This window comes from Vipera berus (assembly GCF_964194415.1).
Source record: "Vipera berus genome assembly, chromosome: 5".
In the NCBI taxonomy this organism is placed as follows: domain Eukaryota; kingdom Metazoa; phylum Chordata; class Lepidosauria; order Squamata; family Viperidae; genus Vipera; species Vipera berus.
Window position 1 is genome coordinate 57,101,329 of NC_138207.1, and position 16,727 is coordinate 57,118,055.

The following is a 16,727-nucleotide window of genomic DNA, read 5'->3' on the forward strand; positions in this document are numbered from 1 at the left end:
ACCTGTTCTACTGGTTAACTGTTCTCAATGTTTGGAAGTTTAACCCGGAATGCAGAAATTTCCTAACAGTGAGAACAATTAATCCGCGGAACAGATTCCCTTCAGAAGTTGTGGGTGCTTCGTCGCTGGAGGTTTTTAAGAAGAGACTGAACAGCCAGTGTACATCCAAACCAGGTGGTTAGTATATGGATCCACTGTGTCATGTGAATCTAGACATGTGAATAAGCCATGACTATGCTCATTAAGGATAAGCATGAGGTGTGAAAACAGCTCCCTCTCTATCCGCGCATAAAGGCAGGAGAGGCACCCTCCTGGAAGACTAGAAATCACCAAAAGCACGCTGCTGGGGTCCCTTATGGTGAAGCCATTCCTTCTCCCAGCTGCACTTTATTTATGTCAAGGGATTCTATTGCTGGACAGTGACGGTCATGTCTCTCTCCAAGGTAAAGCGCATTAAAGGCAAGCAGCTCGCTCTAAGCATCGCATCTCTGCCCGCGGGCTGAACCGACGCGCCTGGGCTCGCTGATAGAGAAGAGGATTTCGCGAGACTTTGGAATTCTCGGGACAAAGGAGGAGAGCGTTCACGTTTCCTAGCGACGGTCGTGTGGGATCATGGCGCGCCGGGAAACTTACACGGGGAGGGGACGGCAATCGGCGCCGGATCGACGGTTTTCTATTATGGATCTGAAACAGCAGGCTGCAGAGTATTACCGGAGCAATGAAGTACCGCAGCGCTTGGAGGAAGTACTCAACACCATGTTCTACCAGCGTCCCGGAGATCTCTACGGTTATCTGGTAAACTGGACAGCAGCGCCAAATTCGGCGCCTGGGTTGTTGCGCGGGTCAAACTGCGCAGGCGCAACTAAAGGGAGGCGCTCAGAGGAGGCCGCGGGTGGTTCTTTGGGGACGTTAGGTGAACTGACTTTGTGACTGAAATTTGTGTTTCTCAACCTCAGTAATTTAAGAGGTCTGGACTTCAATTCCCAGAATTCCCCAGGTAGAAGAAGGCTGGCTGGGAAATTCTGAGAGTTTGAAGCCCGGACCGCTTAAACTTGCTGAGGTTGAGAAACACTGAACTAGTGGATTAGCTAACAGCCTGGATTTTATGGGATTCTTAGGACATCCTGGAAACGAAATAACTCATTGGTTTTGTCACACTTCTATGATTTAAGGCAGGCATGTCCAACCCACTGCCCAGGGGCCTCATGCAACCCTGGGCAGCTACTAATGCAGCCCCACAAGACGGTTAAAAAAAGAAAACAAGTTCGTTATTTATATGCATTAACTATGTTATATATTTTACATGCATCCCAAGAAAATTCCTCTTCACCCAGTGTGGCTGAGACAAGCCAAAATGTTGGTCACACATGATTTAATATAATAGTAATATGTTTATTACAATGTAAGTTAAGATATAATACAGAGAAATAAATAGAGAGTCATCTTGATGTTCTCTGTTTGAAGGCAGCCTAAATTAATGAATGTGAAATCTTTAGCTTTCCTAATCTGGTGTCCTTTTTATTTGTTTGGACTGCTTTAGAACAGAGGTCCCCAACTTTTTGGTTACCAGGGTCCGTTTACTTGGAGAGAGGTTTTTCCGTGGACCGGAGGGGGTGTGGTTTTGTGTGTTGCCTGCATCCTGTAGATGGGGCTTTCCCTGTTTGTGCAGACCGGTTGCTGGCATACTGTGGCCCGGTACTGGTCCACGGACCAGGGGTTGGGGACCTCTGCTTTAGAAGACATAGTATTTTTTGTTGAAAGAGATAATATTCTAGGGCTTCAAACTTGTGATGGGGTGAAGATCAGATTTTTTGTTTTGTGTTACAACTCACCTATAATTTTTTTACTGTAGCATCTTCTTTCACTGTAGCATAATAAAGCATAATTACACACGAAACTTCTTGATTCTTATTGCCAGAAAAAACATCTTTAAACTATTGTCTTTTACCTCTCCAAACTAAGATATGAATTCTTTTTTTCTGTACACTGTGTATTCACCCACAGTAACCTATATTGTTAAACTGAGGAGAAATGAAACCCATACCAGATTAAATTGCTGCTTTTTGTGCATCATTAAGGAATAAGTATGTTAGAATCATCTTTTATATAATAAACTAACTAGATGGAACAAAAGAAGCATCAAAACAAGCAACAAGTATTCCCTCAAGACATCTAGGTATTGTTCAATGGCTGCTCTTACTTGAGCATGTTTATCTACATGCTGGGAAATGCTGCTTTGTTTCTGCATCTCACCAATGAAAAGAAAATTATGATTGACATACAACAATTGTATACCAAAAAGCACTTTTCTACTCATTTACACATTACTCAAGACTCTTTTATTAAGTATTATAATGTCTTCTACTGATTGAAAACTAGAGAGGATATCAGCTCTTTTAGTACTATGATGATGAAGTATACAGCTATAGCCACAGGGTGAAAACTGCTATGCAAACCATGCTATGAAGACTGCCTGATCCTACCATTGCTGTATTTCAGTCCAGTAATGCTGAACCTAAAGGTAATCAAATGTTCTACTATCTTGCTTTCTCTGGCCTTTTTTAAAAAAGGAACTTGTTCTTGAGAACTGAAAAGAGGAAAATTTACAGTATCTTTGCTAGGATATGTTGAGCCAACAAGATGGTTCCGCCCTAGGCGCCTTATGGACCCTGAGCGGTTCCAAACGGCGCTTGGGCCCCCACCTGCCTCCTTTGCTCACAGCTCGGTCGATGCCCTGGTGGAAGCCTGGGAAAGGGCAGCCACAGAGGCACTCGACCAAGTTGTACCCATGCGGCCCTTGACCCGACGCAGATCCCAACGGGCCCCATGGTTCTCCATGGAGCTCCGCGAGATGAAGCGTCGGAGACGGGGCCTAGAGAGCTGTTGGAGGTCCAGCCGATCCGAATCCGACCAGTTACGACTAAGGTCGTTTACGAGAACTTATCTCGCAGCATTGAGGGTGGCTAGGTCTAACCACTTTGCCACCCTCATTGCGTCCGCAGAGAATCGCCCGGCCGCCCTGTTTAGGGTGACTCGCTCTCTCCTTAATCAGGAGGTGAGGGAGGAACCCTTGCAGGGTCGAGCCGAGGAGTTTAGTCGATTTCTGTCGGACAAAATCGCTCGGATCCGGACCGGTTTGGACTCCGACTGGGCAGAGTCTGACGAAGAGGATACGGGCGGTCTTGTCGATTTAATCTGGGAAGAGTTCGATCCTGTGACCCCTGAAGAAGTGGACAAGATCATGGGGAAGCTGAGCTCCACCACATGTTTGTTGGACCCGTGCCCCTCCTGGCTGACTTATGCAGCCCGGGATGGGACACGAGGCTGGCTCCAGGCAGTGATTACTGCTTCTTTGAGTCAGGGTAGTTTTCCCGCCGCCTTGAAGGAGGCGGTGGTGAAACCCCTCCTCAAGAAGCCTGCCTTGGACCCAGCAATTTTAAACAACTATCGTCCGGTCTCCAACCTTCGCTTTTTGGCGAAGGTTGTTGAGAGCGTGGTGGCGCATCAGCTCCCTTTGTTCTTGGAGGAAGCTGACTACCTAGACCCGTACCAATCGGGTTTCAGGCCCGGGTACAGCACGGAGACGGCATTGGTCGCGCTGGTGAATGATCTCTGGCGGGCTCGGGACAGGGGTTGTTCCTCTGTCCTAGTCCTTTTAGACCTCTCAGCGGCTTTTGATACCATCGACCATGGTATCCTGCTGCGACGTCTCAGGGGGTTAGGAGTGGGAGGCACGGTTCTCCAGTGGTTCTCCTCTTACCTCCTGGGACGTTCGCAGTCGGTGTTAGCAGGGGGGCAGAGATCGACCCTGAGACCTCTCATTTGTGGAGTTCCTCAGGGATCGGTTCTCTCGCCTCTCCTGTTCAACATCTATATGAAGCCGCTGGGTGAGATCATTCGTGGTTTTGGAGTTGGGTATCACCAATATGCTGATGATACCCAACTTTTTATTTCTACCCCAAACCACCCCAGCGATGCCCTCGACGTGATGTCCCGTTGCCTGGAGGCGGCCCGGGTCTGGATGGGGAGGAACAGGCTTCGACTCAACCCTGACAAGACTGAGTGGCTGTTCGTGCCGGCATCCCGGGAAATTCCGATTATCCCATCATTGGCCATGGGGGGTGAGCTATTACCCCCCGTAGATAGGGCCCGCAACTTGGGGGTCCTTCTAGATTCACAGCTCTCTTTGGAAGAGCATATTGGAGCTGTGACTAGGGGGGCCTTTGCCCAGGTTCGCCTGGTGCGCCAGTTGCGGCCCTATCTAGACCGGGATGCCTTGCGCACAGTCACTCATGCGCTCGTGACCTCTCGTCTAGACTACTGTAATGCTCTCTACATGGGGCTGCCCTTGAGGTCCACCCGGAGACTCCAGCTGGTGCAGAATGCAGCCGCGCGAGTCGTCTTGGGAGTTTCCCGATACTCCCATGTTACACCTCTGCTCCGCGAGCTGCATTGGCTACCGGTTGCTCTCCGGGTGAGGTTCAAGGTGTTAGTTATGACGTACAAAGCCCTTCATGGCATGGGTCCGGATTACCTACGGCAACACCTGCGACCGGCGTCAACCTCCCTCCGTCCAGTGCGCTCCCACAGAGAGGGCCTCCTCAGGGTGCCGCCGATCAAAGAATGCCGATTGGTGACCCCCAGGGGAGAGCGTTCTCTGTGGGCGCGCCAGACCTTTGGAACAGCTTACCGGTTGAGCTCCGGACGGCCCCCGACCTTCGCTCCTTCCGGCGCGATCTTAAAACATTCTTTTTCGAACAAGCTGGCCTGGTCTGACGGGATGGGGTTGGGTTTTTAAAATTAGTTTTTAACTTAATATGTATTGATTTTATGGGCATGATGTTTAATGGTTTTTAATGGTTTTTTAATTTTTGTATCTGATTTTTATTGTGTATTGCCCTGTTCACCGCCCTGAGTCCTTCGGGAGAAGGGCGGTATAGAAATCAAACTATTAAATTAAATTAAATTAAATTAAATTAAATTAAATTAAATTAAAAAGAGCCACCATATCCACGGTGTGGCTGGAATCCTGTGTGGGCGACCTCAACACTCCCATTTCCTTCCTTCCTTTCTTCTTTTCCAACATCAAAAGAAGCAGACCTGGAAGGTAGCACATTGGTGATCATGATAAAACAATACTAATGTTAGATATCCTCATCCAAGATTGTGGTTATCTTCCAGACCCTGGACTTCCAATCCAAATGGTACCCTATGGTTTTTCTAAGTTGCTTTCTGGAGGCTTATATTTATTTATATAAAACACTGCAGTGATAAACTGCCTTGACAGCTCTCAGGTTGGTTTGTATCATCCAGGCACATCTTTTTAAGTGTTTCCATGCCCTCCAAAAAGAGAGATTAAGAAGTAAAAAACCACAGGTATAAGTATCCTAAGTGAGCAAGCTTTTTTCAATTCTATGACGTTTTTCTGAAAAGACCTAGAGTTCATCCTTAAGTCTAATTCAAAAGAACTGGCAGTTACCGTAATGGTGTTGAAATAAAAAAAAAGATAAATCAATAGAAGGAAAAGAGCCATTAGGTCCAAAAGAACTGAAGGTAAAGAAACAGCTAAAGAAACACCAAATGAAAGAAAAAAGGACAGGAATAAAAGGGAGTAAGAAAAAACATATCCTAAAGAAAATATTGATAGTTAAAATCTGAAGCCCGTGTGCAATCTGCTGGGTGCCCAAAGCAGCCTGTTTTCTTTTGCCAGAAAAGAAAAGAGAGTAACAGTTTGACAGGTCTCAAGTGACATTAGGAGCCAACCACCATTAAACAGGTTCTTTGTCTGCTATCTTAAATAATGTGGAGGTAAATCCTTTTTCTAGGTCTTCGTACATTGGTCCTTCCAGCTTTGCATATCTCCAAATTCCTCTCTCTTCTTCGCCCTCTGCCTGCCATGTACTTCAGCTGCTCTTCCACCACTGTCCTGCACCAACAGAAGTGACTGGCCTCTCCTCCTATTCTCTTCTCCTCAAGCAGCTTTGCCAGACCACATCCTTGTATTGCAAAGCACCTTTCTCTTCAGGAATGACTTAACTTGGTAATAACTTCTTGGCAGGCAAAGGCTGCTCTGGCACCAGTATATCCCTAACTCAGGCTTGCACTTCCTGTGATCATTGGGGTCTTCCATGCCAAGTTCTGTCTTCAATAGTGGGATGGCTTAGAGCAGAACAGAAGAACGACAGGAAAATAGATGTGGGAGATCTAAACCTGTAAGGATTGTGGTGACTTGGATTTGGACTCTTGATTCTAGAACCAGTGCCTCAGTGGCTGTGGTTGAGCTTGCAGGTGAGGTTTTTTATGGGATTAGGAGTGGGGAGGGGGGCACTGCTTTAAAGTGATTCTGCTTCCTCCATGGCTGGGACCAGTTGGTGTTGGTGATGGGGAGAGGTCCACTCAGGCCTCTTTTATGTAGGGTGCCTCAGGTCTCTGGTTTCCCCCTTGTTTCTTCTCCTATTTAACAACTAGTTGTGGCCATTGGATAAGGTTATTTGATATTATGAATGGTGTATCATCAATATGTTATAAATCTCTACCCCCTTTCCAGGAAGGTGATGCTGTTCAGGTGCATATCTAGTGTCTGGAGCCTGGATGGGGAGCAACAAGCTTTGACTAGACTAGGGGTCAGCAACCTGAAACAGTGAAAGAGCCACTCGGAACCGGTTCCCTCACAAAAGGGAAAACTGGGAGCCGCAAAAAATGTGTGCGCATGCACGTACATGTGCGCATGTGCAGAACAGGGTTTGACTGAAGAGTGGAGCCAAGGCAAGATATGCACCTACCCTACATATTTGAATTTATTGGTTGAACATTTTTAGTCCCACCTTTTTTTTTTTTTTGACTGCGCATGGCAGAGGACTGGGAGTCGCAGGAGACGGCTGAAAGAGCTGCATGCGGCTCCAGAGCCGCGGGTTGCAGACCTGTGGACTAGACCAAAGCCATTATTTTTTTTAGTGTCTGTGCTTTCCAGTCAAAGTTGACTCCTGGCAACTGTCTGGACAAGACCTTGCATTTTTCTTGGAAAGATTTTAGAAGTAGTTTGCCACTGCCTGCTTTCTAGGACTGACGGAGTGATTGGCCCAAAATCACCCAGTTGTCTTTGGTCCTAAGATGGGACTAATCTCCCGGTTCCTAGCCTACTGCCTTAACTACACCAAACAAATTCTCTCACAAGTTGAATGGGTTTGGATTTCCCACCCTAGTGGGGTGAGGCCTCTGGTGAGTTGTCAGCCTTGATGCTCAGTGGGATAATACTCCAACAGACGGAGTTGGTGCACAATTTGGGGTCCTCCTGGATTCACAACTGGTAAAGCAGGAGATGGCAGCTGCAGCTGGGGGAGGATTCTTTTGTATAGGTTAAGCTTCTGTTCCAATTGTGACCTTTCCTAGACTAGGAAACCTTGCTCACTGACACTTACACTTTAGTTATCTTTTAGTTGGATTACTGCAGTGTGACCTACATTGTTCTGTCCCTGAAAACAATCTGGTCCAGTTCGTTCAACATGCAGCAGCTTGTACAGTTCTGGGTTCTTCATATTTTGCCTTTGTACACCGCTGATATATGAGCTGCATTAGTTTCTGGTTGCTTTCTGGATACAGTTCAAAGTTCTGGCTATTATCTTTAAAATTCTAAATTGCTTGGGTCAAGGTCACTTGCAGGATCACCTTTGCCTGAGGGTATCTATCTGTTCTAATATCTCCGTTACCTTAAATCAGACATGTCAAACACAAGGCCCGGGGGCCGGATCTGGCCCGTGGTTTCATGTGGCCTGCAAACCCATCCTGGAAACAGTGAGGGAATGGCCCCCATTGCCTTGGCCCTGGCCCAGGCCTGCTGGGAGCCAATGTACAATTTCGTGGTGGCCATCTATGCTGAAACGCATTCAGTCTTAGCTCCACAAGGCCATCTGGAAACAGCAAGGGACCAGCCCCTGCTGCGTTGGCCCCACCCCCTGGGCGTGTGCTGGGGAGGTATCACCCTTTGTGAGGAATGAAGAAATGCACCATTGCCTGGAAGTGGCCAGCACATGGCCCTGCCTACTTCGGGCAGGCTAAGGGCTGGGCAGCATTGCACTTCTCTTTAGATTCATGCCACCCAGCTCAGCCTCTCAGCACTGTGAGGAAAGCACCCCGCTGCCTACCAAAACCGGGGAGGCTGGGGGCTGGGCAGCATTGTGCAGGTAACATCGACTCTCATGCTGCTCATGGCATCCCCTCCCCCAGAGCCCACCAAGCCGGATATGTGAAGTAGGCAGGGCCATGTGCTGGCCATTTCCAGGCAATGGTGCATTTCTTCATTCCTCACAAACGATGACACTTCCCCAGCTGCGTTTCTTGCCTGTTTTTCTTCCTCCCTCATCTCAAATATTTTCCCACCACTCGAAGGAAGGAAAGGGAGGAAGGAAGGAAGGAAGGAGAGGGAGGGTCTGAGGGAAGTTCTGCCTTAGTCCTTCCCTGCTGCCCTTTCAACATCCCCTTGCCCCCTCCTCCTGGCCTATCCTGGGGGGTCTCCCATCCTATTGCTAAGGAAGCTTTGGATACAAAGCCAGGTGTCCTCACATGGAAAGGGACCTCGTACCCATCATGGGCAACCTGGCTAAGGACAGCAAGCACAGCAGCAGCAGCCTTGAGGAAGTAAGTGCAGCTGGGCGCCCCCTTGGGGAAGTGGGGCTGGGCTTAGTGCCATGGGTGCTTGAGGGCTTGGCTGGGCATTTGACCTCCAGATCACCATCCATCCCCCCTCCCCCACATGGCCTGAGAGGAACAGTAAGGCTCCTTCAGTGGACCATGCCTTGGCACTTGCCCCAGTCCCATCTCCTTCTGCCAGAGACCCTCAGATCTGTCCCACTCCTGCCCAGACCGCCATAGGTACCCTTGACACGAATGATGTAGAGCTGGCCATGCCCACCCAGTAGGCCACACGCACTCCAGCCACGCCCACACAGTAGGTCATGCCCCCCCTGGCCACACACCCCTGGCCCCCTGAGGGAAACCACAATGCTAATGTGGCCCTCAATGAAACTGAGTTTGACACCCCTGCCTTAAATGTTGCCATTCTGTGGGATTTCCGATACATGCCTTTTTTGTGGCTGCACCAGAAAGATGTTCAGTGTATGATGCTGTGATTACCTGATGGTTCATCACAAGGAATCAGTTTGAAGGACTCAGCAGATAGAAACAAGGTTACGCATGCTATTCAAACACAGAAACTTAGCTTGAGTATATTAGGTAGGCTGTACTTCACAGCAGAATCTGCCACATACTCACTGAAAAGAATCCAGATAACCTGCTTCAGCTCGCGCGCTACCATCATACACCATTCATGATTTTTCCTCCAATCTATGACTCCAAGAATTAGTAACTAAATGAATCACCTAATACATTTAAGGTACAAAATAAATTGTAATTGTATCTTTGAAAGCCTGTGAATCTAATTGCACTAATTATTGGTCTTCTAGGCAAACTTCTTCTCCAAATTATCAAATCCTCCAGTGATATGCAAATTAGATGCCAAAAGTGTTCTGGATGGAACTGGTCGACCAACATTAGAAGTTGAAGTCTTTTGCCGAGTTAGGGACTGTGAAAAGGTATGAGTTGAGTTGCAGTTAATTCTGTGTTTGTTTATACAATTTTAAGGGTGACCAACTCCACCAGAACTCTATGCAGCTTGTAATTAAACCATTAAAAGGAAAACATATATCGAAAAACAATACAACTGATTGGAAGATAGAATCAAAAAGCAAAGGGGCTGAGCCACCAGGTTGGGTAGTTGAGATTCCATGACATGTATTTGAGAAGCCATTGTCCCTAATGGAGTGCATTTATCCCATTAATACCAAGGTTTGGTTTTCTAGAAAAAATAAAAGGACTTTATATAATTTCTAAATAACAGCTAAAGCTATTCAGCTTGTGCTATGGTGATAGGGAAGAATAATCTTAAAAAATTTTTTTGCTTCCTGATGTGATTTTCATGGATTTTCTCCACAAGTCATTCATTACAAGGAAAGCTTCTGATCTAGCTTGATTATCAATTGGACAAGAAAAGGATATAGCAGGTTAGACTATTACCTCCTGTTCAGTATGGTCTTACCTCCATCTTAACTCTGCCACCTCTGTATGGTGGTTGTTTAAAAAAAATAGACTATTTAAATGCATTCTTGCTGGTATGCGGTCTCTGTGCATGACGTTTTGATTTCCTGTAGCATACAGTTCAATTAGTTTAGGGCCTAGTTGACATTCTCTTTTCTTATTTTGCAACAGTCCTTTTATATTATTTTATAAAGCCATCTAATATGGTGTAAGAATAACAAAAAATAGTCACGTTTTTTATTTGAAAACATATTTCATTCCATCTCATTAGATATGCATTACTTATTACACATATCAATTAGAAGGATTAAGATTATCTTTAATTTTTCTTTCACTTCTTGAAAAAGTGGTATTAAGGTAGTTAAGGGGAACATTATAAAATATATTCTCAGAGCATTCACGAATCAAAACTTCACATAAAACTCCTGTTTGTGTTAAAAAGAACTATATTAAAACTACACAGAATAAGTATGAGTTGAATAAAAAGCTTTGAACAAAATTCTACTGAAGAATTACAATCTATGAATTACCTTGGATAAATACTTGAAGTGAGATAAGTTTATGATATTTGTCAGTGGAAGTGTCTGGAAAAAACATACATCAATTATAAAAAAAGCTTTTAGTAGAAAGTTATTTCAATGTCATGTTTACTATGTGAAATTTCAATAATAACCATCTTTAAATATTGTTGCACAGATTATTTGTTCCAGCATGATCTCATGTCATGCTGAAATTCTTGAAAATGCTTCAGCAGAAGCAATTGATGCAGATGAAAAGGAAAGATACGAATCATTGAATACGGCAATTGAATGGATAAATGAATCACTGAATGAAATGCTCAGAGGCCTTCAACCTAGTGACCAACAAAACATTGATGAGTTATTAGGGTAAGTGTCTCATATTTATTTGTTTGCTATGAATTTTTTTAAAAAAAATTATTTAAAATTCCATTATGTTCTAATTCAGCATTTGCACACAATATACTTACAAAGTTGAAGCAGTGTTCTTTAATGGTTATTAGGACATTTTGTTACATAATTCAGTTGTCTATTAGTCAATAAATCTTGCTATCATAAGTGCTCATTATCTAAGAAGTTCCATCCAGTAATAGCAATGCTGAATGCATAAAATAGATCAGGGATATAGGTGCCAAGAATAAGGAGGGAGAATGGCAGCAAGATAAGTGGCTAGATTACAGGGGCTGCAGTAATGCAAAAGAATACAACCCAATGTCCTCCCTGGATTTGGGAATATAACTCTTATCTGTCACTGGAATTGCTAATTGGGGCCCATGAGAAATATAGATCAAAACAGTCAGACTCTACCTATATGAACTTTATTTAAAAAATTACATAAGGAAAAGCTAAATATGAAAATATATAAAGAAAATTTAGAAAGAAAGAAAAAAGATAACAGAAAAGTATAAAAAGCAATTTAAGTAGGAAAAAAAGAAAATTGAACAAGCAATTTCCAAACTTCTCTACAGTAATCACAAACAAACTTATTATCCATCCGCCTTCTTTCATTACAAGGTTCCCTTCTATCCCACGCGGTGTGCTGCAGCTGCCAAAAAAGCCAATGCAGTCCTAGGCTGCATTAATAGAGGGATAGAATCAAGATCACGTGAAGTGTTAATACCACATTATGATGCCTTGGTAAGGCCGCACTTGGAATATTGCATCCAGTTTTAGTCGCCATGATATAAAAAAAGATGTTACTCTAGAAAGAGTTCAGAGAAGAGCAACAAAGGTGATTAGGGGACTGAAGGCTAAAATATATAAAGAATGGTTGCAGATTGGCTATGACTAATTTAATTAAAAGAAGGACTAGGGCTGACATGATAGCTCTGTTCCAATGTTTGAGGGGCTGCCACAAAGAAGAGGCAGTCAACCTATTCTCCAGAGCACCTGATGGCAGGAAAAGAAGTACATAATAATTTTTAAAATCTACATTATCATTAATTTTTTTATACCATAAAAAGCCAAAACCTCAGACTCCTAGTTCCTTCCTCCTTCACCAATGAATATTTAAAAATGAATACAGTGTAGGATTCTATATATTTACTGTTCACAAACTGATTATAAAAACACATATAGGCAGAAATTCAGTTGTAGATAACTAAAAATATAGAATTATCCCTTTTTATATTGGAACTAGCTAATGTTGCTACAGTTTTGTACTGGTTAATAGACAATACGGCAATAAAGGTTACATTTATTTCTTTATACTCTTGAGAATATATTTAATTAATAATACGTTTTATATGCCTGTTGCAGAAAATAATCTGGCATAAACATTTTGGGTCAATTCTCAAGGCCCATTTAATGTACATAAAGAATTTTAGTTCCTCCAACTGGTGTATACTCACAAGCAACATCAGGGTAGAAAAGTTTAACTTCCAAAAGGTAACAGACATGCAATAAATGTGTACATACCAAGGTGGAAATATTTATAAAGCTAAAAATTGCAATATTTGTCATTCACAATACCCCCTATTTATTTTATTTTAATTATTTATTTTAGCATTTTGCAGGACTTCTTGGCCCTAAGGAAAATGAAACTTCAAACTAATGACAATACCTTGAATAACACAAATTCAAATTCAGATTGAAATTAAAAGTGGAATATGTTTTTTGTGAGTCAGAACCCTTCCAGTAGGATTTTGTAGAGTTTGTATTTGCAAAACCCAAAGCAGCGGTTAATCATCCTATTTCCTTTTCTTTATAGTGATTATTTTACAAGGAAATATGAAGAAGACAAAGAAAAAAGGGAACCCGCAAAAGAAAAAGAAAGTCAGGAAGCAATGGCACCTGCTTCTCCATTGGCCACCGTCCCTCCGGGAAAAAAGAAACCAAACAAAACAGGTTAGAAAATGACATTAGTATACATGAAATGGTCTTGAACCAATCATTCGGTTACTTCTGGTTCTTCGTGATCTGCTGGACACTATTTTCCCTGGTTTGTTTTCTCAGCAACTTCTTATTTCGTTCTGGAAAAGTCCTGCTTGCATCATGAGTCATGGTAACTAGCCATGTTGTCTTCTGTAGGCCTCTTTTTCTGTATTCCCTTCGTTATTATTTTTTTAAGCATCAGGGCCTTTCCATGATTCCCGCCTTTGTATTTTGTGTCCTCGTTATTTATGCTTTAGCTTCATTGTTAGTCTTCCCAGTCAGTAGTGTTGTTTTACTGCATCTGGTAAAATGATTTGTTCTTTCAGTACAAGGTATTTTCAGTTGCATTCTTCTGCATCACAATTCAAAAATACCATTTTTCTTTGTTTAATCCTTCTGATGATCCAGCTTTCATATATATGTGCTTATGTGGGAAAATTATAGCCTTGACAATATTTACTGTTGCTGTCAATGTTATATATCTGTTATTTTGTATTTTCTTTATACTTGTCATAGCTTTTCTACCAAACAGAAGATTTTTTTTGTTTTATTTCATAATTAGTCAGCATTATTATTATTAATTTTATTTGTATACCGCCCTTCTCCCGAAGGACTCAGGGCGGTGAACAGGGCAATACATATTAAAAAACAAGATACAAAAATTAAAAACGATTAAACAAATGCCCATGAATAAGTTAAAACACATTAAAAATAGATTAAAACAGATTAATAAAACTCAACCCCATCCCATCAGGCCAGGCCAGCTTGTTCGAAAAGGTAGGTTTTGAGATCGCGCCGGAAGGAGCGGAGGTCAGGCGCCATCCGGAGCTCGACTGGAAGATGGTTCCATAAATCCGGCGCACCCACAGAGAACACCCTCCCCCTGGGGGCCACCAGTCCCTGTAAATTCCCTGCAAAAGGCAGCAGTTTAGGATCCAGTGATTCAAAAACTGGCCTTTTTCTGTTTTGTGCCTTGTATATTTTGATATACTGCAGACAGTAGTGAATGGCATATCTGAAGATAAGACAATAATGTTAGTAATTACAAATTTTAAAAAAACTGTTTATAAATCTCTGAGGAAATACTTTATTTTTAGAATCTTAATAGTGTCAGTGAAAAATAAAAGATATTGAACTTAACAGAAGTTGAATTTAGCATATTATGGAATATTTCATTGATTGTTGAGAATCTATGGAGAATATGTCCTGTTCAGACTTGTTGCTTCATACTGTGACAATTCATTTATAATTTTCATTAGATGAGCCTTTTGATCATAAAGAGGATCAAATTTATTGTACGCCTCAAATTAATGTATCAAATATACAGTATCTCAGTGTTCTTGAACATGTTTATGTTCTTGCTTAAAGAAGCAGTTAAATGTTTGGATCAAAAGTCAGATTTTCCATAGCACCTACACCCATAACTTGCCAGATTTTCAAACGATGCAGGCTTTTCTTTAACATTTGAGGACATAAATGTCACAGTGGGAAATGATGGTTGCTATGTTCTGTGCTACAAAATTCAGCTATTGTTAAGGTACCTAAGTGGGAGCTACATAATTTTCCAAATGTACCTTGGATTCTGATTTTTTAAACATAAATATTATTTTGAAAATCTGGATGAAGTTTAAAAAAATGAACATGATGGAAAAGTTAGTAAAGAGAAAATAACAGAACATTTTTGTCTGAGAAATAAAACGTCAGCAAAGACTTTGTAATATCTGCCATTGCATGTAAGAAAAGAGATTTTTAAGCTGATATAAAATTAATGTTAGAAAGCTAGCTGGATAAATAGGAAAAAGTTTTAAATGCGCTTAGAATTATTTTTCTTCAAATTCCTATTTCTGGATCAGTGTCTGTGATTCCAGATGAATTGTAGATTAAGGAACCTGAAGATTTCTTTCTACATTTTTTGACTTCAGTGCAAAAACTACCATTTTATTTATTGTTGTCTTGTTAACATTAAGCAGAAACCGACTGCATCCCTTTTTCCCCTGTGTTTTTAGGCAAAAAAACGTCTGTGATAGAAAAGCCAATAGTCCCAGCAGAGCTCCCTGAACCTGTACTTATGGGGAGTTTGGCTATTGGATGTACATCACTTGCTGTTGCAAAGAGTGCTGCAACTGTTCGTGACATACCTTTGTACTTATATATTGCTTTGCTGAAACATGATCAGGTACTTGTCAGGATTTACCTTGTGCAGATTCAGAATGCTCAGTTGAAATGGGAACAAAGAGATGATTGCCATATACACAAAGCCAAGTCTCATGATATGTCTAGTGAAACTACTTAAATCAATTGCAGCACACTAGACAATACAGCAGATGTGATCAACTCCAGTTTGCTAAATGTTTTCAGTTTGATGCACGCTGCATCTACATTTGTGGTCAGCTGAAACTTCTTATTTTTTTAAAGAGTAAGCGATCAAGCAGATCACTTACTTGATAAAAGTAAAACATGGTGGCCTGATCAAGAAGATGATCCTGTCCCTGTAATGAGTTTCTTTATATGAGGTATAATTAAACAGGATTTACTGCCACCAGTTTGGATGATTTAATATAGTTTGGATAGCTGGTTGTTACCTACAAGCAGGGCTTTTTTTCTCATAGAACGCTCAGAACGGAGTTCCGGCACCTTTTTTGGATGGAACCTTGTAGGGTAGGCAAGGTGGGTTGTATGACATGTGTGGGTTCCGGCACCTTTTTCTTTTACGAAAAAAGCACTGCTTACAAGCAATGATAGCAATTGATCCTATCTAGGGTTCAGAATTAAACTGTTAGACATGGTTAATATAGTGAAAGTGCCAAAATTGTTGGCAAGTGAAAAAATAATCTGGGAAGATGGCTTGGCAAAACTAATTTTGTGAAGGAAAGTTAAGTTTTCCTAGCTTTCAGGTTCCCAGCATGAGGCTGAAAGCTAGGAAGAATAAATATTTGGTCCCGGTGACTGACTCAGATTGGAACCTGCAAAACCAGATTGTTTTATTGCTGGGACAAGTACATTCCTGTGTTCATCAAGAGCTGAATTCAATTAAGGGAGAATTTTCCTTCATTTTGGTATCTGTTATCTAGCAAAACTATAAAACAGCAATTACACTACCTGCTTGTGAGTTTCCTGAAAACATTTGGTTGGCTTCTGTGTGACACAGAACACTAATCCAGATGGGTCTGGAAAGAGCAAGCTGAATTTTCATATACGGCTCAAAAAAATAAAGGGAACACAAAAATAAGACATCCTAGATCTGAATGAATGAAATACAGTATTCCTAGTAAATACTGTACATTGTGTTGTTTAAGTGTTCCCTTTATTTTTTTTGAGCAGTGTATATTGTGTTATTATGGTATTTAAGCCTTTTCATGACTGATATGAAAGAGACAAGAGTAATACATATTATGTAATTGTTCCTATCTCCCATGTCTTGATTAGTAGCCAGAAGATTGAATTAATCATCAATTAATCCACTGGTCTTAGTTTGATTGAAGCACCAAACTATAGTTTGAATAAACTAAGCTATAAACTATAATTAACAGGTTCTTCTTGAACCACAGTTTAATTTAAAATCCAGGTTTGAACACCATATTTGACCTAACCATATTTTGTCTTAGTTTACTGTGCATGCCATCTCTAAATGTCAGTGGGATGAAAAGGAGTCATATTCTAATACAAGTATTAAATAGTCTTTGTCTACTCTTGTTACCTGACTCTCATGTCAGTACATAGGAATATTCCAACATATGAATGATATTG

General features: G+C 41.9%; 1 protein-coding gene across 1 annotated transcript in view; it reads left to right on the plus strand.

Moving 5' to 3' along the window:
* Positions 1–612: 612 nt before the first annotated feature.
* Positions 613–16,727, plus strand: part of ENO4 (enolase 4) — a gene marked incomplete at both ends in the record, with an annotated part of 38,125 nt that continues 22,010 nt past the window's right edge. Inside the window, 5 exons of the mRNA XM_081329941.1 lie at positions 613–795; positions 9,459–9,587; positions 10,786–10,976; positions 12,817–12,953; positions 14,987–15,156. Of these exons, the coding sequence (XP_081186067.1) occupies positions 613–795; positions 9,459–9,587; positions 10,786–10,976; positions 12,817–12,953; positions 14,987–15,156 (810 nt within the window). The remainder of the gene's footprint in view (positions 796–9,458; positions 9,588–10,785; positions 10,977–12,816; positions 12,954–14,986; positions 15,157–16,727) is intronic.